A 25324-nucleotide genomic window follows, 5' to 3' on the forward strand; every position below is an offset into this window, starting at 1 on the left:
TGACTCCACACTGCCATATAATCCACTTCAGCGTGCATACTAAACATAAAGACAGCCATACAACAGACATTCAATACCACCACTACCTCAACCATTTCTCACCAACACCACCAGACAAGCCACAGCAACGCGTGGCCGGGCACAGCTAGTCTATATATATAAAAGGGTAATGAAATTTCGGCCTAGGACAAAACAACAAAACTACACATCCCAGAAACACTAAACTTGGCAGCACAACCCCTCATCCATGTCTCTGCATTCATACAACAAAAAGAAAAGAAAAATAAAGTCCTAATTAGAGGGAGAGGAATAATTGTTTTTATACAATTGCTGCCAGTTAGAAGGCTAAGCTCCGCCCACTTGGTCTCCTAGCTACCCACTCAACCCAGGGGACAGGCAGAGTTAGGCAGAGTTAGGCCTCACTTAGGCCTCTTCCACACTGCCTATAAAATACAGATTATCAGAATTGAACTGGATCATATGGCAGTGTAGACTCAAGGTCCTTCCACACAGCTATATAACCCATTTATAATGGACTTAATGTCAGGGGAAAACCTTAACTACCACCAATTCCTCAAGACTTTATTTCCCATACCACCAGACTTTGCCACAGCAACGCGTGGCTGGGCACAGCTAGTTGAACTATATGGGTTTACCACAGGCATGGGAAAACTTCGGTCATCCCTCCAAGTGTTTTGGGCTCCAACTCCCACAATTCCTAACAACCTACTGTTAGGAAATGTGGGAGTTAAAGTCCAAAACACCTGGAGGAAGGGCTTTTTTTTGTGTCAGCAGCAACCTGAGTTGCTTCTGGAGTGAGAGAATTGGCCGTCTGCAAGGACGTTGCCCAGGGGACACCTGGATGTTTTGATGTTTTTACCATCCTGGTGGGAGGCTTCTCTCACATCCCCACATGGAGCTGGAGCTAATAGAGGGAGCTCATCTGCGCTCTCTCCGGGTGGGATTCGAACCTGGCAGCCTTCAGGTCAGCAACCCAACCTTCAAGTTACAAGGCTTTATTTTATTTATTTATTTACAGCATTTATATTCCATCCTTCTCACCCCGAAGGGGACTCAGGGCGGATCACATTACACATATAGGCAAACATTCAATGCCTTTTAACATAGCCTGTTTCCCTGAAAATAAGACATCCCCAAAATATAAGACCTAGTAGAGGTTTTGCTGAATTGCTAAATATAAGGCCTCCCCTGAAAGTAAGACCTGTTTGAAAGAATGCCCAGCGCCTGCCAAACAAACACCAGAGCATGAAGGATTGGTAAATGTACATACCAGTTGTACATGAAAATAATGGTAGTAACAAGAAATTCTTGACAGGAGTCAGTTTGTTTGGTTTGGTTATGTTGGTTTGTGATAACTACTGTACAGTATATAATAAACTAGCTTTGCCCGGCCACGCATTGCTGTGGCTTATGGGAATCCTTTGTTGGCCAGGTGGAATAGCAGTGAATAGCCTTGCAGTCTGAAAGCCTGGCTGTTTTCTGGAGTAGCTGGAGCTTTTTGTTGTATGAACGTAGAGGCATGGATGAGGGGTTGTGCTGCCAAGTTTAGTGTTTCTGTGATGTGTAGTTTTGTTGTTTTGTCCTAGGCCGAAATTTCATTACCCTTTTATATATATAGATGTTCATTTTTTTTGTTCGACAATAAATGTGAATTCTTCTTCATGGAAAAATAAGACACCCCCTGAAAATAAGACCTAGCACATCTTTGGGAGCAAAAAATAATATAAGACACTGTCTTATTTTCGGGGAAACACGGTAGAACAAAGACAAGACAAACATAGGCTCTGAGCGGGCTTCGAACTCATGACCTCCTGGTCAGAGTGATTCATTGCATCTGGTTGCAGCTGGCTTGCTCTCCAGCCTGCGCCACAGCCCACTACTTCAGCGGGGGCTGAAATTTGCCCATGCCTGTTCTGTATAAAACAGGAGAAAGATGGCCTACGCACGAATAACGACGCAACAACTGTCGTCTCAGGTAGTCACTGCATTTTATTGGAAAACATTGATATAATTTTTATTTCCACAGCTTCCACTGAACACGACACCACCTGCGCTCAAAGACACTCCCGCTCCTGCCGTGCCGCCCCCCACGCCCCCTCCCCAAAGCTCTCAGGTGCGAGACCCCCTCCGCCCCCAACGGCTTGGCGCTCGCTCGCTTGTTTGCGGAGACAGGCGGCAGGAGGCCGGAAAACCCCACGGGAGCGCGGCCTCAAAAAACCCCGCCGCAACGGGACTGCGCAAAGCACTCTTTCTTTCGCCCGGTTGTGTTTGTTTTTTGTTTTTTTCAGGGGAAAAAAAATCCCGCTGTTCGTTTCACAAAAAAAAAGAGATCCTTTTTCTTTTGCTGTTGTTATCTGATTTTTTAAAAAATAAAGAGACAAAAAGCATGGAGTCATCAGCGGCTCATGCTGTCTGCCGCAAAAGGAAAAGCCCGGGGAAGGGAAGCAGGCGAAGTTAAGGAAGCGACACTGAAGAGCAGAGACACCGAAGAAGGAGGAGGAGGAGAAGCCAAGGGGCGGCACAAGCGTTAAACCAAGAGCCACTGGGGAAGGGGAAATGCGTCGCACAAGGGAAAAGGGACAGGAAGGGCCCCGTTGGCATCGACTTCACCATTTTATTGCGGTTCCTTTCCGAAAATTCACACAACCCCTTTCCCTAAAAGTCCCTCCCCTCCAGCTGCCAATCAAAAGCATCCTCCTGCGGCATCAGATATTTACATAGCAGCTCTGATGTCTGGGCACAATGCTTAGGACGAAAAGAAAAAAAAAAAGAGTGAAGGACATTTACAATTTGTACAGGGGTTCAAGAACGTCAAAAGTTTGCGGGTTTGTTTGTAAAAGAGCCAATCCGACAGTATAGGAAGCTTCCCGCCCTCCAAAAGAAATCCCTCTCTTCCTATAAAGAGCTTTCTGGGAACCCAGAAAGGCTTCCCCCCTCCCCTCTATGAAAGCAAAATACGAGAGAAATAAAATAAAATTAAGAACCCAGACAAAGAAAACATTCCCATTTCTTCCTTTTTGTACCCCCTTGGTGTTCGCTGGGGCAAGACCCTTCGGTGGCGACCACGCACACACGACCACAGCGCCAGACACATGCAAAACGAGTAAGGTTTGTGTTTTTTTGTTATTATCATCAGTATTATTATGTTTTGTTTGTTTTTTTGCGCTCTCTCCACCCCGTCATGTGGATTTCTTTGAAAGAAAGAAAAATCTGCACCCTGGGAGACGGGCCAGCTCTGACCGCAGAACAGAAGGAGACCCGATGGAAACAAAGACATCCACAAGGTTATGGGGCCTGGGGGCAGACCGTTAGGGGATGGACTGGGAAGGAGGGAAGGAAAGAAGGAAGGAAGGAAGGAGGGAGGAAAGGGGGAAAGAGCAAGAGGAGGAAGAGATGAGTGCAATCATGCAGCTTGGGAAGGGTTTTTTGTAATTTTTTTTGTTTTGTTTTTAATTACTTGGTCAGATTTATTCCACAGCTGATTGTTTGCTTAGAGAACCAGGTTACTTAAGTAGAGAGAGTGTGTTGGAGAAAAGTATTGAAGGAGAACAGGCATTGCCAGCCACCCATTCTGCGGGCTTCACTTTGCAGTCATCATCTGCACAAACTCTGGAAGAGAGAAGCCAAGGAGAGAAAGGCAGTCAGGGCAAGGGCTACTTGTGAACAGTCATGTGCATTCGGGGCAAAAGGCATGCCGTTTTTGGGTCCGTTTTCGCCTGACCCCTTATTTTGTTTTACTATTACCAGGGGTCCCCAAACTAAGGTCCGGGGACCGGATGCGGCCTCCAAGGTCATTTACCTGGCCCCCGCCCTCAGTTTTATAATATAATATTTTTATATCAGTTTTAATAATATAATATATTGTATATACATATAATATTGATAATAATCTTATGTTATACAATATAATACTAATAGTAATACCATATAATAATATTAATTATATGTTATATATTACATATTATATAATAGTATAGTGGTATAGTTCAATATAGTAATATACAATGCTAATATTGTGTTATGCTAATAATATAATATATTGTATGTACATACAGCTGCTCTGAGTCCCCTTCTGGGTGAGAAGGGTGGGATATAAATGTAGTAAATAAATGCAGTAAATAAATAATTAATTTTAGACTTAGGCTCGGCCAAAGTCTGACATGATTTGAAGGCACACAACAACAACAACAACAATCCTAATTAACTTGACTATCTCATTGACCAGTAGCAGGCTCACACTTTCCATTGAAATCCTAATAGGTTTATGTTGGTTAACATTGTTTTCATTTTAAAATATTGTATTGTTCTTTTGTTGTTGTTGTTGTTGTTGTTGCACTACAAATAAGACATGTGCAGTATGCATAGGAATTTGTTTATATTTTTTTTCAAATGATAATTCGGCCCCTCAACAGTCTGAAAGATTGTGGACCGGCCCTCTGCTTCAAAAGTTTGGGGACCCCTGACTATTACAGTAATACAAAAATCATTAAACCTAAATTTAGTTCAATACATCAATATGAAAACAGATACAAAAGGCGTTGTTAAACAATCAAACAAAGGACTGTTACATTCACAGTAGAAACAATATTTTTCTCTTGAAAGATGAATTTACTCTTCTCATAAACAATAAATGTTCTTTAGTTCTTTGATTGTTCCACATACACAAATTGTGTCCTCTTCTTATATATAATGATTGTTCTTGTTTCTTTATTATGGATAGTAGACTGCAAAACCACAACCGGTTTCAATGAAGACTCTTTTGAGTCTTCATCAGGTGGATTGTAGTCCTTTTTGCAGTTGTTTTTTTGAGTTTTTTAAAATGTGGATCCTATAGGCCTTTGATAACTAATTTGATGTTGGACTGATCCATCTGCCCATTTTATAATAGCCCCCATTTTGAGATATTGCCAATGCTATTTTGCACTTTATTGTCCATTTCTACCGGCACATTCTGTTCTGGATTTTATGAATTAGTCTCCTGTTTTAATATTGTATGTTTTTCGTATGCTTCTTGCCGATTTTAACGATTGTTTTATTGCTATTGATGTTTTACTGGTATAATTGTTTTATAGTCGTGTTACTGATATTGATTGTTTTATCGGGATAGGCCCCATGTAAGCCGCACCGAGTCCCTTCAGGGAGATTGGGCGGGGTATAAAAATAAAGTTATTATTATTATTATTGGGAACATATATAGTGGCTAGTGCTTTGAACTGGATTACCGTATATACTCGAAGATAAGCCAAGTTTTTCAGCCCTTATTTATGAGCTGAAAAAGCCTCCCAAGGCTTATAATCGGGTCAAGGCCAGCAACAGAGCCTGAGGCTATTGCTTGCAATATGTGATCTATTTCTCTCTTCTCCTCCCTTATCATTGTGTTTACTTTTGCAAAGCCTCCCTGGCTCTTAATCAAGGGAATGCTTTGAAAAGAGAGACACCCTTGCAAGGCAGGAAGAAGAAAAATATATATTCATTAATCTTATGAAAGCATTTCCCCCTGAAATATTTGTTAAACTCTCCTACAGAAATATAGGCATTAACCCCTTGCAAGCTTTTGCCATCTCTATGTACCTTTATATGTGTATCTATCTATATACATTAATTTTATATATGAATTTCCCCTCATGTTTGCAGGTCTTTGCAAATCCTTTATACATGTACCTGTGTATCTATAGCCATCCATATACATTATTTTTATATATGAATTTAACCTCATATGTTTGCAAGTCTCTGCAAATATCTATATAATGAGAGATGTCTGGATAGATATGAATATATTCTTACCTACCTATATATAGGGCTTGCAAATATTACGGGGGGGAAATGAACACACAAATATATATAGACATGTCTAGATAGATATCTAGCTGTGCCCGGCCACGCGTTGCTGTGGCTAGGACGTAATTTTTCTTTTCTTTTTGTTGTATGAACGTAGAGGCGTGGATGAGAGATTGTGCTGTCAACTTTTGAGGTTGTGGGGCATTTAGTTTAGTTGTTTTGTCCGGTGCCGTGTGTGTGTGTGTGTGTGTGTGTGTGTATATATATATATGTGTGTATGTATGTATGTATATATATATATATACACACACACACACACACACACACATACACACACACATACATACATATACATATATATGGGGCTTGCAAATATTGTAGGGGAAATGCACACAAACACGCACAGGGGATTTGCAAACATTTCGGGGGGAAATGCATATGTGAAATTAGAATCTATAATTATAGATCTGTATCTAGCTCTGCATTGTTTATATAAGCATTGAATGTTTGCCTTTTACTATGTTGGAAGCCGGCCTGAGTCCCCATGGGGAAATAGAGTGGGATCCAAATGAAGTTTTTTTATTATTATTATTATTACTATAATAATTATTATTAGGTTATTGTTGATACCATATTGTTTTTGCTGCTCCTACTTTTCCACTTATAGAGCTAGTTTATTGTTTTTCTTTGAAATATGGTAAATATTCAAAAACATTTAACCTACTGATGCCTCAATTAATGAAATTTTATTGGTATCTATTTTTATTTTGAAATTTACCCGTAGCTGCTGCATTTCCCACCCTCAGCTTATACTCGAGTATATACGGTATATAAAGGTGTAGAAGGGGCCTTAGAATGCCTCCAGTTGAGGATTTCCCCCTCTGCCCCACCAATTATTTGTTCATACACACTTCCTTCATCTTCAATAAAGAACGTAAGACCAGTAGGTAAACAAGTACATTCTCCTAAAGGAAGCCATGTTTCACAATAGGCCCAGTTTTAACCACCAGCATCAAAGTAGATTGCCCAGGATGGGCCAGATATGATGCTGAACTACAACTCCTGTATTCCTGATGGGAGTTGTGATACTGTCACTGAGGCTGCAGTTTGCTCTGTTTAGTCAGAATAGTGGGGTTTGAATTAGAGACAAGGCTTGTGGGTTCGATACCTGGCTTTAAGATGCCCTTTACCCTTTTCTCTCTAGACTCAGAGCTTATCCAACATTCTGGATTATCCAGCGCATTTTTGTAGTCAATGTTTTCAATACATCGTGATATTTTGGTGCTAAATTTGTAAATACAGTAATTACTACATAGCATTACTGCGTATTGAACTACTTTTTCTGTCAAATTTGTTGTATAACAATCATGTTTTGGTGCTTCATTTGTAAAATCATAACCTAATTTGATGTTTAATAGGCTTTTCCTTAATCCCTCCTTATTATCCAACATATTCGTTTATCCAACGTTCTGCTGGCCCGTTTATGTTGGATAAGTGAGACTCTACTGTATATAAAAATATATAGTTGGGTTGCTGTGGGTTTTCTGGGCTGTATGGCCATGTTCCAGAAGCATTTTCTCCTGACGCTTTGCCCTCATCTGTGGCAGGCATCCTCAGAGTGTGTCGAAAGGCAAGACGGGTTTATTTATCTGTATACAGTGTTCCCTCACTTATCACTGGGTTAGGTTTCAGGACTATCCGCAATAAGTGAAAATCCGCAAAGTAGGGACACTATATTTATTCTAATATTTATACATTATTTTAGTAGTTTTTTAACTACTACTACTATCTATTTTAAGTCTTTATCAACCAGTCGTGTGTTGATAAATCACCTCTTTCTCCTCCCGTTGCCGCTTGGGCTCCTTTTCTCTCCCGTTGGCTTCTCCTTCCTTCCACTCTTCCTTAGGCTGTAAATTGTTATTTTTTATGATTTATAATAGTCTTTTAGAGTTTATTGAAAAACCGCAAAACAGCGAATCCGCAAAAAGTGAGCCGCGAAGTAGTGAGGGAACACTGTATATATTTTTTCACAATTTTCTTCTTTCTATGTAAATGGTCGACCTGCTTGTGAGTTTCAATAGCTTTTCTGTGTCGCCTGACGTGGTGGTTTTTAGAATGGACCAGCATTTCTGTGTTCTCAAAATAATATGCCGGGTCCAGGCTGGTTCATCAGGGCCAGCTAACACCTCCCAACAAAAGATTCCACCCCCCGGGCAGGAATCAGCCAGGCCTTGAAGCTGCAAGGCCATCAAATGCTAATCAAGGTGATTAATTACAACATTCACACTTGCCTCCAACAGACAGAGAGTTCTTTCTCCCACCCTGAATATTATTCCACGGATATGTAAACCTCACTTGCCTAGTTTCCAACAGACCTCACAACCTCTGAGGATGCATACCACAGATGTGGGCGAAATGTCAGGAGAGAATGCTTCTGGAACATGGCCATGCCGCCTGGAAAACTCACAGCAACCCAGTGATTATGAAAGCCTTTGACAACACAATATATAGTTGGTTCTTCTGTATGCACGGATTCTCCATCCATGGATTCAACAGCTCTTTGAAGGCGACAATCAGGCCCTCAATGAACATGAGTTTGACACTCCTGCCATAGCTTGTAAGTCAGTGAAGACATGTGGGCCTCACTCATCACACCTAAGGTTGTTACAGTAGAGTCTCACTTATCCAACACTCGCTTATCCAACGTTCTGGATTATCCAACGCATTTTTGTAGTCAATGTTTTCAATATATTGTGATATTTTGGTGCTAAATTCATAAATACAGTAATTACTACATAGCATTACTGCGTATTGAACTACTTTTTCTGCCAAATTTGTTGTCTAACATGATGTTTTGGTGCTTCATTTGTAAAATCATAACCTAATTTGATGTTTAATAGGCTTTTCCTTAATGCCTCCTTATTATCCAACATATTCGCTTATCCAACGTTCTGCCGGCCTGTTTATGTTGGATAAGTGAGACTCTACTGTATTTCTAATTAGCCCAAAGCCTGATGTAATTCAAGGCAGTGTCTCTTAAGTGGTTAAGGCTCTTCTGCACTATTAGGTGAACAGGTTGCCCCAGTAGCTGGCTCTTTATGGAGCCTTGTGGCCTATGCTGTCCAATGTGTACGACTCAATGAGGCCCATTCCTCCCCGACTCACCTTCATAGTTGACCTGCCCATCCCCGTCAATATCTGCCTCCCGTATCATTTCGTCCACCTCCTCGTCGGTCAGTTTCTCCCCTAAGTTTGTCATCACGTGGCGTAGCTCAGCCGCACTGATGTAGCCGTTCCCATCCTGAAAGCAAAGGCAACGCACAAGGCTCAGCACATGTTCTCCCTCCTCTTTCCCCCGCCTAAAGCCATCCTCCTCCACCGCCTCACCTTGTCAAACACTCTGAACGCCTCTCGGATCTCCTCCTCGCTGTCCGTGTCCTTCATTTTCCTGGCCATCATGGTCAAGAACTCGGGGAAGTCAATGGTGCCATTCCCTGAAAACGGTAACCGGCAATTCTTAAGAGGAAACAGGCAGAAACGAAAGCACCTATTGAAGAAGCAAGCTCATCTTGGCCAGCGAGAAGGATCACCCATTTTAAAGTGTGAAGCCTGTCAGAAATATTAAAAATTAACTAGGTATTTTTAATTACCAAAATGTGAGTCAAGCACTGAAAGGGTTAAATGGATGCAATGATTCAGCAAAAGCTGCAGTTCAATATAAGTAGGTGTGCCTGTAGCTTAGTAGGCCTCAGTGTATGAGAATGCCTCGTGTGTGAAGCTCCAGTGTGAAGGCTGCTGTGTATAAAGTTACTGTGTGAAGCTCCTGTGTAAGTTCGGTGTTTGAAGAGGCTTTGTGAAGCAATGTGGAAGCAAAGAAGGAAGTATCTAGAACTTTATTTGAGTTATGGAAACTTTATTCTTGTAAATAAAAGTAAAGGTAAAGATTTCCCCTGACATTAAATCCAGTCATGTCTGACTCTGGGGGTTGGTGCTCATCTCCATTTCTAAGCCGAAGAGCCGGCGTTGTCCGTAGACACCTCCAAGGTCATGTGGCCAGCATGACTGCACGGAGCACTGTTACTTTCCCGCCGGAGCAGTACCTATTGATCTACTCACATTGGCATGTTTTCGAACTGCTAGTTTGGCAGAAGCTGGGGCCGGGCTGTGGCGCAGGCTGGTGAGCAGCTTGCTGCAATAAATCACTCTGACCATGAGCTCATGATTTTGAGGCCAGCCCGTGGCGGGGTGACCACCCGTCAATTAAAAAATAAAAAATAGCCCCTGCTCGTTGCTGACCTAGCAATCCGAAAGATAGTTGCATCTATCAAGTAGGAAATAAGGTACCACTTATAAAGTGGGGAGGCAAATTTAACTAATTTACGATGTTGGAATGAGGAGGTGCCGTCACAGTGGATGAAGCAGCTGCTCCCCCCTGTGGCCAGAATCTAACATCCCCTCAGGAGGAGGTTAAATTGCCTCTGCGTCTGTCTCTGTTCTATGTGTATATGGCATTGAATGTTTGCCGTATATGTATACAATGTGATCTGCCCTGAGTCCCCTTTGGGGTGAGAAGGGCGGAATATAAATACTGTATTTATTTTTTTAATTTTAACAGCGGGCGCTCACTCCGCTACCGGGATTTGAACCTGGGACCTTTTGGTCTGCAAGTTCAGCAGCTCAGTGCTTTAACACACTTCGCCACCGGGGCTCCTATTCTTGTAAATAGTGCAACCATATTGTTTTGCTACAAAGAAAAGCCTCCAAAGAGATAACATTAGTCTGTTTTTGTTCTTTTTATCACTCTTGGCTACTAGTGCTGTGTCATGCTGTTGCTAATAAGTTACTCTGCTGTACATTTATGGGGAGGGTCTTTTGTTAATAAGCCCATTTGCCCAACAAAGCCTGCCCTGAATTCAGACCCAGATGACTGACAAAGCCAGCACTGCTGCAGGTCTTTTAATAGGAGGAAGCCTGTCTCTCTTGCATGGCAGGGGGTTAGACTAGATGGCCCATGTGGTTTCTTCCAACTCTATGATTCTATGAATGAGGAGGATTGGGATTTGCCTCGTTATGCCAAAAAGCCATTTTCAAACTCCCTAGATCCAGAACGCCATGCACAGACGTTCGAATCCAAAGGGTTCACTTGAGAAGCAACCATCATAATGTTTCCAAGCAAAATAACAATGCACTTAAGAGGAGAACCTTTAGAGAACTTTGTTAATGAATGGCAACCAATGATCCAACATTTCAATGTAAAATTAATCTAAAAATGTACATAGAGGAAGCTAATAGACTGAAGGCAAGGAGGAAACAGATATAAATTTGGAATGTATAATATTTTTATATGTACTATACAAACAGAAGCCTGTGACCCCTTATTGAAAATATATTGTCTGAGAAATGATTATGAAAGACTAATAGATGAAAGTATTGCACTGTATGCAACAAACACCTGCAATGTATGTATATTTGAATGAATGAAAATAAACATTTTTTTCCCATTCCGGCACATTCTGTACGGGGTTTTATGAATTAGTCTCCTGTTTTAATATGGTATGTTTTCATGTCGATTTTATCGATTGTTTTATTGATAATTGATGTTTTATTGGTATAATTGTTTTATTGTTGTATCACTGATATTTGATTGTTTTATCGGGCTAGGCCCCATGTAAGCCGCCCCGAGTTGGGGCGGGGTATAAAAATAAAGTTATTATTATTATTATTATTATATTATTTACTAGCTGTGCCCGGCCACGCGTTGCTGTGGCAAAGTGGTGGTGGTATTGGTTAAAAATTGTTGTGTAATTTTTATTTGACGTTATTTGTATTTTTTTAATTAATTTTATTGTAAGATATCTTTTTATTTATTATATTTTATTATTTTCTTGTATTATTTTTAGTTATTTTCTGTTATTATAGTATTTTATTGTATTAATTTCTTTTAGTGTTTTTAATTTTTTTTAGTGTTTTTTATTATTTTTATTGGGTTGCTAGGAGACCAAGTTGGAGGAGCTTAGTCTTCTAACTGGCAGCAATTGGATAAAAGCAATTATTCCTCTCTCTCTCTAATTAGGACTTTATTTTTCTTTTCTGTTTGTTGTATCAACCTAGAGCCGTGGATGATGGGTTGTGTTGTCAAATTTCGATGTTGGGAGGCCTGTAGTTTTGCTGTTTTGTGGGTCGCCGTGATGCCATCACTCTTTTATATGTATAGACTAGCTGTGCCCAGCCACGCGTTGCTGTGGCAAAGTGGTGGTGGTATTGGTTAAAAATTGTTGTGTAATTTTTATTTGACGTTATTTGTATTTTTTAAATTAATTTTATTGTAAGATATCTTTTTATTTATTATGTTATTATTTTCTTGTATTATTTTTAGTTATTTTCTGTTATTATAGTATTTTATTGTATTAATTTCTTTTAGTGTTTTTAATTTTTTTAGTGTTTTTTATTATTTTTATTGGGTTGCTAGGAGACCAAGTTGGAGGAGCTTAGCCTTCTAACTGGCAGCAATTGGATAAAAGCAATTATTCCTCTCTCTCTCTCTAATTAGGACTTTATTTTTCTTTTCTGTTTGTTGTATCAACCTAGAGCCGTGGATGATGGGTTGTGTTGTCAAATTTCGATGTTGGGAGGCCTGTAGTTTTGCTGTTTTGTGGGTCGCCGTGATGCCATCACTCTTTTATATATATAGATAGATAAATAAATAAATAAATAAATAATAATTCCAAGCGAATGTGGGTTGTTTTTGTATTTTCAATTAAGCACTGGCTGTTAGGAATTGTGGGAGTTGAAGTCCAGAACACGGGGAGGGACGAACTTTGCCCATGCCTGCTCTAGAGTATAGCCAACACCAAGACAAAGCCGTTCAGCCCCCTACCGTCAGCGTCCACCTCGTTGATCATATCCTGAAGTTCAGCCTCAGTGGGGTTCTGCCCCAAGGAGCGCATCACGGTGCCAAGTTCCTTGGTGGTGATAGTGCCATCCCCATCCTTGTCAAAGAGGGAGAAGGCCTCCTTGAATTCTGGGAGGGAGAAACAGCCATGTTAAAGAGTGACATTGAACTCACCCACAAGCCACCAGTAGTTGGAGCACTTCACAAATTAATGCGTCTTGACAACTTTGTCCCAAAAACAGAAACAAGGAAAACCAGGACAAGCCTTGTGAGGTTCTCTCACACATAGCTTGGTTGTTTTGATTTTTTTCTAGACTTCTGCACAAATGTCTACAACAGCTAGGAAAACAAGGTCCGCTTCTCGATCCTGCCACCTTCTCAGGATCAATTGATGGGAACCAGGGAACCAGGTCTTCTTCGTGGCTGCTCCCAGACTTTGGAAATCCCTCTGTAGGGAAACCAGAATGAGTCCCTTCTTGCTCTTCTTCTTGTAAGTTAAAACACTCTTATGTCATCAGGCTTTTAGAAACCAACTACAGTAGAGTCTCACTTATCCAACATTCTGGATTATCCAATGCAGTCTGCCTCCTGCCCGGATCCACAGCTGTTTCTCCAGGCAGCAAGGACTGAACTTTTTACGCATTTAATTTCCGATAATGTTGTTACTGTAAGTTCATTTTATGCAATTCTATCTGTATTTGTAGTCAATTTGTTAGTAGCCAATGTTTTTGTAGTCAGTGTTTTAAATACAGTAGTCTCACTTATCCAACATTCTGGATTATCTAACACAGTCTGCCTTTTAGTAGCCAATGTTTTTGTAGTCAGTGTTTTAAATACAGTAGAGTCTCACTTATCCAACATTCGCTTATCCAACATTCTGGATTATCCAATGCAGTCTGCCTTTTAGTAGCCAATGTTTTTGTAGTCAGTGTTTTAAATACAGTAGAGTCTCACTTATCCAACATTCGCTTATCCAACATTCGCTTATCCAACATTCTGGATTATCCAACGCAGTCTGCCTTTTAGTAATCAATGTGTTTGTAGTCAATGTCTTCAATACATTGTGATGTTTTGGTACTAAATTCGTAAATACTGTAATTACTACGTAGCATTACTGCGTACTGAACTACTTTTTCTGTCTAATTTGATGTATAACATGATGTTTTGATGCTTAATTTGTAAAATCTTAACCTAATTTGATGTTTAATAGGCTTTTCCTTAATCCCTCCTTATTATCCAACATATTCACTTATCCAACATTCTGCCAGCCCGTTTATGTTGGATAAGTGAGACTCTACTGCACATTGCAATGTTTCAGTGCTAAATTCGTAAATACAGTAGCAACGTTACCGTGTATTGAACTGCTTTTTCTGTCAATTTGTTGTAAAAACCGATGTTTTTGGAGTTTAATTTGTAAAATCATAACATAATTTGCCATTAAATAGGCTTTTCCTTAATCCCTCCTTATTATCCAACACTTTTGTTTATCCAACATTCTGCCAGCCCGTTTATGTTGGATAAATGAGACTCTACTGTATTAATAATGTGCTGTACCATTTTGTGGTAGGTGTATAGCCTTTTAATGAGATTTAATGTTTTGTACCTTCATACATTGTTTAGCTATCTTGCACTTAATTTTTTTAGTAAAGTCTTTGTATTGTCTTTAATCTGTATTGTTTTTAAACATGTGGTAGGCCACCTTGAATCCCATCACTGGAAAAAGGGCAGGTAAAGAGGTAAAAAATAATAACCACCTAAACAAACAAAACAAAAATATGACTTAAAAACAACCAGAAAAAAAGCTATGTGGAAGTTCATTGTTGCTCTCATGAGGTGAATAATAATAATAATAATACCAGCATTCAACAATATATATCCTCCCATCAATTCATGTATGTGTTGGCGTATCATTTTATAATTGCATATTAAGGGAAACTAATCAGGAGAAAATAATCCTGCAACTGTTGTACTAAATGCAGCACCACTGGATTTAAGTTATGTAAAACTATCATTATTTGCATGTATACATTCCATAAAGAATGGAGCTCAGTGATCCTTTGAGATGGGAAAAAATGTAGAATTGGATTATATGTAAAAATAATAATGTATTTAAAGTCAAATTTAAAATTGTTATTTTTAAAAAGAGAAGACAGAGTGAGTATACTAATTGGAAGTAACATTTCACTTCTGTTTATTTAACTTAGTATTATAGGTGTATCATGTCGTGTTTCAGTGTATTCTACTTTAACCTTTCATCTTCTGTTAGTTGTGCAAACATGTATAGTTATTCGGCCTGGGTTGTGGCGCAGGCTGGAGAGCAAGCCAGCTGAAACCAGCTGCAATGAATCACTCTGACCAGGAGGTCATGAGTTCGAGGCCCGCTCGGAGCCTATGTTTGTCTTGTCTTTGTTCTATGTTAAAAGGCATTGAATGTTTGCCTGTATGTGTAATGTGATCCGCCCTGAGTCCCCTTCGGGGTGAGAAGGGCGGAATATAAATGCTGTAAATAAATAAATAAATAAATACTCTCTCTGTTTCTATACAGTCTGATTATTGTTCAGTGTTGTCCAAAATTTATGTTAAATAATATTTTTTAAAAGAAAAAAACAATATATATTCTCCCTAGGAATCTTCTAGGCTCTCCAAGCGTTTCTAGGATATATTTCCACTTGCTAGAGTTCCAATGGAGGACCTAGCATATTATAACACTCTTCATTTCAATAGGGCTCACTATTATCCAGTTTCCAGAGTAAAGTCAGGACCATAATCCCATGGATATGGGGCCATGCTGTATTTACTGCTTCACTGTACCTGGAGGACTCACCTGCAATTTGCTCTTCGGTAAGCTGGTCAGCCTGGAAAAAAAAAGAGAAAAAATGTTAATTACTGGGTTGTGGCTCTCTTCTTGGCCAAGCCTCTTGGCAACTCTCACCAACCTCCCAGTGAGGGATGCTGCAATGAGGCACCAAGGCATGAGTGGCTTCCTTATCTCCCTTATCATCTGAGCCCATTACAAATTGTGATTTAATGAACCAAAGCAAATTGCCAACCACATCACAAAGGCCCATCAGAGGTTGAGAGTCCCATTCCTTGCTGCCAAAACATTCTCGGATCCGCAGCTATAATGATGATAATAATAAAAAAACTTTATTCCTATTCCATCCTATCTCCCCAAAGGGACTCAGGGTGGATTTCAACATACAATGGCAAACATTCAATGCCTTCACAAAAACCGGCAAATACCAATATAGAATCCCAGGAAAAAAACCACATATGAAAACAGCAATTAAAACCTAACATCAAATTAAACCTAACATCAGTGAATTAAACCTAACATCAATAAATTAGGGCCCCTGGTGGCACAGTGTGTTAAAGAGCTGAGCTACTGAACTTGCGAACCAAAAGGTCCCAGGTTCAAACCCGGGGAGCGGAGTGAGTGCCCACTGTTAGCCCCAGCTCCTGCCAACCTAGCAGTTCGAAAACATGCCAATGTGAGTAGATCAATAGGTACCGCTCCGGCGGGAAGGTAACATTGGCGCTCCATGCAGTCATACCGGCCACATGACCTTGGAGGTGTCTATAGACAATGCCGGCTCTTTGGCTTAGAAATGGAGATGAGCACCAACCCCCAGAGTCAGACACGACTGGACTTAACGTCAGGGGAAAACCTTTACCTTTACTATCATTAAATTAAACCAACACTGTCAGACAAAAATTATATACTGACATAAAATCTGAACAAACATCCACATTAATGTATGGAAGCCAACTGGAGTTCACAAAGGTGTTTGGGTTGGTTGTGTGGCCTATGATGGTAAATTGGGTTGACATAGACTAGCAGAGGATCTTGTAGGAATGGATACTGAAAGGGCAAGGATGAGGGAGGGAGGGCAGTCCAAGCCAAATTCAGGAAGAGCAAAACGGGTGCAATCCTGGTCACATCCTTTGCCTTTCAAGATCCATTCAGAAGATGCTCCTATACACTGGCAGCTTCTATCCTGTCCCTCACTCAGTGTTCTCCAATTAACATCACTGGCTACATAATCAATTAACACACCTTAATGAACGTCTATGGGTATTTGTAATTTGTAATTGAATATGGATGTTTTATTATTGGTTTTCTTATGTGGAGATAATTCTTTGTTAAGTCAGGCTTGATTTAATCTTTAAGTACCATGTTATAACTTGTTTTTATAAGCAGGATCATTTTGGGTTACAGCAGAGTCTCACTTATCCAACATTCTGGATTATCCAGCGCATTTTTGTAGTCAATGTTTTCAATACATCATGATATTTTGGTGCTAAATTCGTAAATACAGTAATTACTACATAGCATTACTGTGAATTGAACTACTTTTTCTGTCAAACATGCTGTATAACATGATGTTTTGGTACTTAATTTATAAAATCATAACCTAATTTGATGTTTAATAGGCTTTTCCTTAACCTCTCCTTATTATCCAACATATTCACTTATCCAACGTTCTGCCGGCACGTTTATGTTGGATAAGTGAGACTCTACTGTATTATGTTTTTCCTGGTAGTGTATTGAGGCACTGAATGTTTGCCTTTTATTTGCTTGGAATCTGCCCTGAGTCTACTTGGGGAGATAGGGCAGAATATAAATAAAGTTGTTTTTAAAAAAAAAAAAAAATTCCTTCCTGCTGTTGCATGGACTGCCTTCTCTCAATCTAGCTGCACGAAAGCAAGCCCTACATTTTGCAAGCTATGCCCATGCTCCATTAACATCGACAGCAGCACAGAAAACAGCAACAGGATGCCAACAACAGCCTCATATAGGCAGATGATCTGGCTATGTCAAACTCAATCCCTTAACTCCACCAGTTGAACTCCATCCACTGATGTCCTCGGCCCTTGACTTACACCAGCTTTCTTCAAAACTGACTCCTTGCTTGTCATTTCTTCTTGCAAGAATCTCCGCTATCCACTATTTTGTCTCCTCTTTACATCATCCTTCAGGCGCTCTCCAGCAGAAGCGTCAAAATATAGGCAGGCTCGACAGCATTGCGAAGCAAAAGCTGATTTAAAAGTTGGCATATCAAAACAAGACATGGCCACCTGGGCCAGTCGCCCTTTGCCTTTATTTGCCCTCAGAGAAAGCCAAGGCTGACCAGCCTCTGTTCTCCAGATACTCAAAGCAGCACCCGTCTTGTCAGATATCGTGAGCATCAAGATACACTGCAAGAGGAGCTTACAAAAACCAACAGTGCCAGACCATTTGATAGTTTGTATAATAATCTGCCTTTGGTCTGATCTAAAGGGATTGTTTTACCACCAGAGGAAAACATATTTTCAACACCAAGTACCTTAACCAGGTCCTGAACAAGTCATCTATGCGACCCTTATAGGGCTGACATGACAAATATCCAACAGGCTGCATTTAATAAGCAAGTCGCTGAGTGTATATGTGTCTTCAAGATGTCAATTTATGTGAACTACATCCTCTAGGAAATAATGCCCAACTGCTCACTGGAGGGAAGAATATTAGAGACAAAGGTGAAGTATTTTGGCCACATCATGAGAAGACAGGAAAGCTTGGAAAAGATCATGATGCTGGGGAAAATGGAAGGAAAAAGGATGAGAGGCCGACCAAGGGCGAGATGGATGGATGGTATCCTTGAAGTGACTGGCATGAACTTGAAGGAACTGGGAGCGGCGACGGCCGACAGGGAGCTCTGGTGTGGACTGGTCCATGAGGTCACAAAGAGTCGGAAACGACTGTGTGAATGAAGAAGACATGAATTTCAAAGCATTTTCTTAGACAAGTAATACTCAGGTGGTTTTGCTCAGAAATGTAAGCGAGAGCATCTGGAATTCATTGCCGATTCAAATACCATTCAGGTTAATCTGAATCCTCCTTGTTAAATTTGTAAGTAGAGCTCCCAGAACTAGAGATGGATTCTGTTCCCTTCCCAACTCACTGGGCTTTTGGCAATGAAATCCAAAACCCAACTGCTGACTCACTGTAACAGACCTGAGACTCTGTCCAGTTCCAGCAGAAAATGTACTTAAGGCCTCTTCTTTGGCCTCCAAACAAAGCCAGTTTCAGAACAAAAGTATAACTGCAGTTATAGGCTACTATGCTAATTTGTTTTATTTGTATGTTTATACTGAGGCCTCTGTAGACACAGCCAGTATGGCATTGTGATGCGCACGTTAGAATGTAACTAGAGGGATGTAGGTTGCAACCCTGGTTTCACAGTGAAGTATTCTTAGGCATTCATCGGTGAGTCACCTGTCTGCCTGACACGTTGGTTGTGAAGATGAGAGAGATGGAGACTAAGCTTTCTGCAAGGGGTTTGGGATAAAACAAGGGTGTTTTATCCCTCCTGGCCTTCAGAAAACAACTAAAACATGGCTTTGGGACCAGGCTTTTGGTCAATAATAGGAGCAGTGCAATAATAGACTTTAAAATAATTTATATGACTTGGAATATGACTTGAATTATGTGATTTTAATTCTGGTTTTAATGTTTGTTTGTTAAGGCCGCCTTGAGTCCCCTTCAGGGTTGAGAAAGGAGAGATAAAAAGGTAAAGGTTTCCCTTGATGTTAAGTCCAGTCATGTCTGACTCTGGGGGTTGGTGCTCATCTCCATTTCTAAGCCGAAGAGCCGGTGTTGTCAGTAGACATCTCCAAGGTCATGTGGCTGGCATGACTGTATGGAGCGCCGTTACCTTCCCGCCGGAGCAGTACCTATTGATCTACTCACACTGGCATGTTTTTGAACTGCTAGGTTGGCAGAAGCTGGAGCTAACAGTGGCCGCTCATTCCGCTCTCGGGATTTGAAACTGGGACCTTTCGGTCTGCAAGTTCAGCAGCTCAGTGTTTTAACACACTTCGCCACCGGGGCTCCTTTTTTTTTCGTGTCAGGAGCAACTTGAGTCGCTTCTGGAGTGAGAGAATTGGCCGTCTGCAAGGACGTTGCCCAGGGGACGCCCGGATGTTTTGATTTTTTTTTTTACCATCCTTGTGGGAGGCTTCTCTCATGTCCCCGCATGGAGCTGGAGCTGATAGAGGGAGCTCATCCGCGCTCTCCCCGGGTGGGATTCGAACCTGGCAGCCTTCAGGTCAGCAACCCAACCTTCAAGTCACTTAGTCCACTACGCCATCTGGGGGCTCCACCGGGGCTCCTCAAAAGGAGAGATACAAGTATGGCAAATGAATAAATAATAAATTTTATCAGCTGCAATGAACTGCTGAGGAAAGAGCAAGATATTCACATTATTATTATCACCACCACCTCATGGGGTTTCTAAGCATCCCACCCGTGGGGCACATTTAGGAGAGAAACATCTCTGCCGCATTCTCACTGGCCTGGCCTTGCTGGAGTTGGCCGGACCATCGATTATTATGCTTCTGCATTGGCCATGCAGCAGCATTCCACTCACACCCACTTGTTAAAAAAAAGAGTTTTGCATTCAGCTTCAATGCTTTCCAAAAGGAGGGCTGGTTGCAAGACAAGGATCGCTTGGACTCCAGCCTCCACTGCAGTCTCTGCCACTTGAGCACTGCAGCACTGCCGGAGGAGCCCAAGACCCAAGGCAAACCTGATACGGCTGGAGAGAGGTGCATTGCAAGACGCAGGCAGCATCAAGGACTGCCAAGGGTGCCACAATTAGAATGGCGCAGCCTGGGGTGGGGTAGAGTGGTGTGGGGGAGCCCCCGATGGAAGTGCCTTGGTAGCCATCTGGACTCCCTTCCCCACCCGCTTGCCTTCTGGAAAAATCCATGTTGCCCTCAGGCAAGAGGCCTTTCTGCAGATGGGCTGTCCTGGGGTATGCAGTGCTGCTGACAGCAACAGAAAGCATGATGAAGCAAATCCAGTCTAGCAAGGATTGGAAAACCAGGGGGAGCTTTCCTCCCATGTGCCTCAAAAGGTGCAGGGAAAAAGGCCAAAACACGGCACAATGGTGCGTTTCATCAAACTGGGTCAATCCTTCCTCTGGGCTGCACTACGGAGGGAGGCGTCTGGGACAAAAGATCAAAGGACGAGTGCAGTCTTTCATTCTGGCCAAAGCGCCACCGAGAGATCTCTTCCTGACATCCCTGCTTTACCCTATGAAGCTAGAGAGGAGGGGGAAAGGGAAAAGAACAAGGGAAATGGTACTGTTTGTGGGATTCAGTCTTTGAATGTGATGTAGCATTTATATACCCAGAAGGCACTACATCCTGCCTGATCTTGGATGCTAAACTGGGTCAGACCTGGCGAGGATGAGTTGTCGCCAAGAAATACCAGGTGCAGTAGGCTGTATTTCAAAGGCAAAACCATCTCTGAGGATTTCCTAAAAAGACTTTCTGAAATTCGTAAAGCCACCATAAGTCAACATGAGATTTTATTTTGGGTGGGATAGGCGTTTGGGGTGCGTGCATGGTCTGTAAAACACTGTGTGTTGTTGTTGAATGTTATGGTAAACTCTTACTTTAAAAAATTAAATTAGAAGAAAGTATAGACTGAAAATAGTGGATAACTTGTAGAAGTAGCAAGACTAAATGATTCATGTTAAGTTACTGATATTAATATGCATTCAATGTCAGAAATAACTGGTTGATTGACTAATGTAGAGATATGCATGTACATATCAAAATTATTGTTACAGTAGAGTCTCACTTATCCAACACTCGCTTATCCAACGTTCTGATAATCCAACGCATTTTTGTAGTCAATAAGCAAGTGGATAAGCAAGACTCTACTGTATTTGATTATATCTGCTATGATCTGTTGTTCTGTTATGTACCATAACTATAATAAACTGTTTACCAAAAATAAAATAAATGTGAGACTTGTAGGAACACACACACATACTTGCTTCCCTTCAAATAAAGGATCAACCCAAGATCACAAAGAGACAATCATGGTACCCTGGCTTTCTTGTCAACTGAAATCCCATTGCTTTCTGCTCTGTGCAACTGGCCTCATAGATCTGATACAGTAAACGCAAGGCAGAACTAGCAGCCCTTTGGGACAGGCTTTTTAAAATAGCTTGAGGGAAAGATGCTCTGAAAAGTAGGTTAGCACAGCAAGAGCAGCCAGAAAGAAAATATTAATGTAATGGCTTGGATTATCTAGCAAGAGTTGTTGGAGAGAAAGGCAGCTTAAATGATGGGGACATTATTTTATTGTGTTATGAGATGAACAGAATGCATTGGGGAGATGGGAAAAAGAAGACCCCAGGACTTTTTCAAAGGAAAACATTACATTTCATTACATTCTCCACCACCGTTTTGGAACCTTTTCCCCAGAAAAACCAGTCATCCTATGTATCAAAATCTAAGCTATATGGGAGTAGTGATCTATTTGGGACTTCAAGGAAATATAGAAACTACATAATGAGGGCCCTAGGTGTGCTTGTTCTAACCAAGTAACCTCTTCATATGTCAATGCATTTGCACCACCTTGTTTCGAATCAAGATCAGAAGGCTTCCCTCTCCTTCTTGCATCTCTACAAAGCAATGCTCTCCCGCTGTGCCTTGCTGCGACGACCCAGTAACTATCCCACTGAGTCAGCATGTGTATTTCATTTCAAGTATTCATTGCTGGATTGCTTCCTACTATTACATTTCTCCCAAACCAGTCAGCATAACGCTCTTCCCGAGGCGAGATTAGATGGACGGCCTTCTGAATGGGGCTCTTGTTGGTCAAAGGCAGCCCATATGCGGGTCCTGCGTTTTCTTCTCTGTGCAAATCAAGGTGGCTCTGGCAACACCAGATGGTGTGGCATTGCTCCACCTCAGCATGAACAAGACCATAAGGAACACCTGCATAAAAGCAGGACGTGAAAGCAGGCCTATATAATAGTTCCAACGCCACGGCTGTTATGTATTAGCCAGAACCTGCAGTCATGTATTATAATTCACATCCAAATTATCATGTAACTGCCTATCAGCCAGAATGGGGAACCTTACTCCACAACTAGCCAATATGGTAAGCCAAACCGTTTCCAGTCCTTATATTGAAGTCGTGCCTCCTGGGAAGATAGAAGCCACTGATAATATCAAATTATGCTCCGAATCCTTCCTGGTACACACTGCTCCATATATATGCACTATTTGGGCCTTCCAGTCCTACAGATGTTGTACACAGCCAGGCATGGGCCAACTTTAGGCATTGTGGGAGTTGAAGTCCAAAACACCTGGAGGGCCAAAGTTGGTAACCTTTAAGGATCCTGTAACTTTTCCATTTCCAACACTGATCTCAAAGACTAAACACAGCTTGCTTCACCAGAACCACTTCCTCCAAAATCTCGTGTATACACCAAGCCACAAGCTGCCATATCCTGTGAGGCCACCCTAAAAACAAGACACTGCTTCCAAACGACATGTCGATCACTGCTTTTGGTAACTGCGAGGGTCATTAAAGGCGGGTGATACCCACACCCCGAAAGTCCTCACTGACTAGGCCCCGTTCCCGAAGCCGCTGTGTGATGATTAAGCCACAACTGTTTTGCTCGCTGCCACCCTCCTGGCTTTCCTTCTGTCCGCGGAGCCACCCACCCACCCCTTCCTCTCTCCCCAGCCGCTCTCGAACTCACCACCCCCTCGTCACTCCCCTCCCCAGCGCCTCCCACCCGCTGCCAGCCAAGGCACATCCATCCGCCATCCCCACCAAGTCTCTCTCAGTCGTGGCTTCCTGGTTCCATTTGCCCAACGCCCTGCCATTTCCCTGGAGAATGATGCCCAAACCGTTGGCCTTTGGTTGCCAGTGGCCTTACCGTCCACTTACAAGGCCCCAATTGGACATTTGCGTTCTCGCAGACCCAACCGCCTTTATTTTGATGTCTTTGCCCTTCTCTGGAGAAGTAAACATAGCATCAAGCCCCTTGTGGCCAACCTTCCAAACGCAAATAATCTCATGACCCCACCTGGGTGGACAAGAGGTATCCCCAATCCCCTTGACTCAAACTAAAACCCTCTCTTCCGTGCCCCCCCCCCCTCAATCCCATTCATCTCAGAGCACCCCATGGGCATCCTTTGGATCCCCTCGATATCCCACCCACTGAGCCCACTGATCCTCCTTCCATACATCCCACCATAATAAACAGGAGCCCCTGTGGCCTAGTGGATTGAAGCCTCGTGACGTGAAGGTTGGGTTGCTGACCTGAAGGCTGCCAGGTTCGAATCCCACCCGGGGAAGAGCGTGGATGAGCTCCCTCTGTCAGCTCCAGCTCCATGCGGGGACATGAGAGAAGCCTCCCACAAGGATGGTAAAAACATCAAAACATCCGGGCGTCCCCTGGGCAACGTCCTTGCAGACGGCCAATTCTCTCACTCCAGAAGCAACTCCAGTTGCTCCTGACACGAAAAAAAAACCCCATAATAAATGCAACCTGGGGAAAGGAAGGAAAGAAGAGTCTCCCTTTCCCCCCAAACCAAAGCCTGTCTTGATTCCAGTAATAGGGGGAGGAGAGAAGGAACCCCCTTCCTCCCTTCCCCCTGACCCATTTCCCTGCCCCAAACAAGAGGGAGACCCACTCTTTTGCCCCCTTTAAAAACCCAAACCCTAAAAGGCAGAATCCACTCCATGAAAACTCTGATTGCCAAGAAGGGGATCCTCTCCTTGCCACCCACCCCCCAAAGAGAAGGGAGCCACTCCCTCAATCTACTCACCGGGCCAGACCCCCAAGGGGAGGAGATCCACTCCCAACCCCTCAAAACGGACCCTCAAGAGGGTGGGATCTACCCCGCCACCCTAAAGGATCCCCAAGAGGATGGGATCCACTCCTTGTCCCTCGAAAGGGATCCCCAAGAGGAAGGATGCAACAGCAATCTCTCCAAACCTATCCCAAAAAGTGGGCATCCACTCATAACTCCCCAAAACCGACCCCCCCCAAGAGGAGGGATGCACACCCTGCCCCCCAAAACCATGAGGAGAGATCCACTCCATGTCCCTGAAAACTGATCCCCAAGAGGAGGGGATCCACTCCTTTCCCCCCAAAAGGGATTCAAAAAAAGGGCAGAGACCCACCCCTTGCCCCCAAGAGGCTGGATCCACTCATCGCCCCTCGAAGCGGATCCCCAGGAGGAGGGATCCACCCCCCGAATCCCAAAAAGGGATCCCCAAGAGGAAGGGATCCACGCATAACCCGCCCAAGGGATTCCAAGAAGAGGGGATCCACTCCGGGATCCTCAAAACGAATTCAAAAAGGGGGGATGGAGATCCACCCTTAAACACTCAAAACGGATCACCAAGAGGCGGTGATCCGCTCGATCCCAAGAGCAGGGATCCACTCCCGAATCCTCGAGGGGGGTGCCCCAAAGGAGGGGATCCACTCATTGCCCCCTCAAAACGGATTCCAAAAGGAGGGGGATCCACTCTCTGGCCCCCAACCCGATCCCGCAAGGGGAAGGGGACCCCCTCTCGTCCTCCCTCACCATTTCCGGGTCCGGTTGGGCCTAACGAAGAAGAGACGAGAAAGGAGAGGGGCGCCGGCACCGAGAGCAGCAGCAGCAGCAGCAGCAATAGCGTCGCGGAAGAAGGTGGGAGCAGCAATGGCCGGAACCCGCTGCGGGAAAGCCGCCTCACGGACCTAGGCCGGGATCCCTCCGCCAACGGCCTCGCCCCAAAGGAAGGCAGTGGCGGCCCCGCCCCCTGTGGTCCCGCCCCCTCCCTCTCCG

At 42.7% G+C, this 25324-nt stretch overlaps 1 protein-coding gene across 1 annotated transcript; it reads right to left on the bottom strand.

Moving 5' to 3' along the window:
• Positions 1-1992: 1992 nt before the first annotated feature.
• On the bottom strand, positions 1993-25244 carry calm3 (calmodulin 3). Its single transcript, XM_062962446.1, has 6 exons — positions 25082-25244; positions 15516-15546; positions 12677-12820; positions 9187-9293; positions 8965-9100; positions 1993-3630 (listed from the first exon to the last, which is right to left on the bottom strand). Exons 1-6 carry the CDS (start codon positions 25082-25084, stop codon positions 3602-3604), a joined length of 450 nt encoding a protein of 149 aa, XP_062818516.1. The 5' UTR covers positions 25085-25244; the 3' UTR covers positions 1993-3601.
• Positions 25245-25324: the final 80 nt, after the last annotated feature.

Source organism: Anolis carolinensis, unplaced genomic scaffold (genome assembly GCF_035594765.1).
Source record: "Anolis carolinensis isolate JA03-04 unplaced genomic scaffold, rAnoCar3.1.pri scaffold_10, whole genome shotgun sequence".
In the NCBI taxonomy this organism is placed as follows: Eukaryota; Metazoa; Chordata; class Lepidosauria; order Squamata; family Dactyloidae; genus Anolis; species Anolis carolinensis.

What these genes read in the sequence shown, in the direction of transcription:
- calm3 (XM_062962446.1), bottom strand. An exon ending in CAACGAGGTGGACGCTGACG is followed by an intron (nt 9,294 to 12,676) that starts GTAGGGGGCTGA and finishes TACCGTTTTCAG; the next exon opens with GGAATGGCACCATTGACTTC. An exon ending in TGGGCAGGTCAACTATGAAG is followed by an intron (nt 3,631 to 8,964) that starts GTGAGTCGGGGA and finishes TCTCTCTTCCAG; the next exon opens with AGTTTGTGCAGATGATGACT.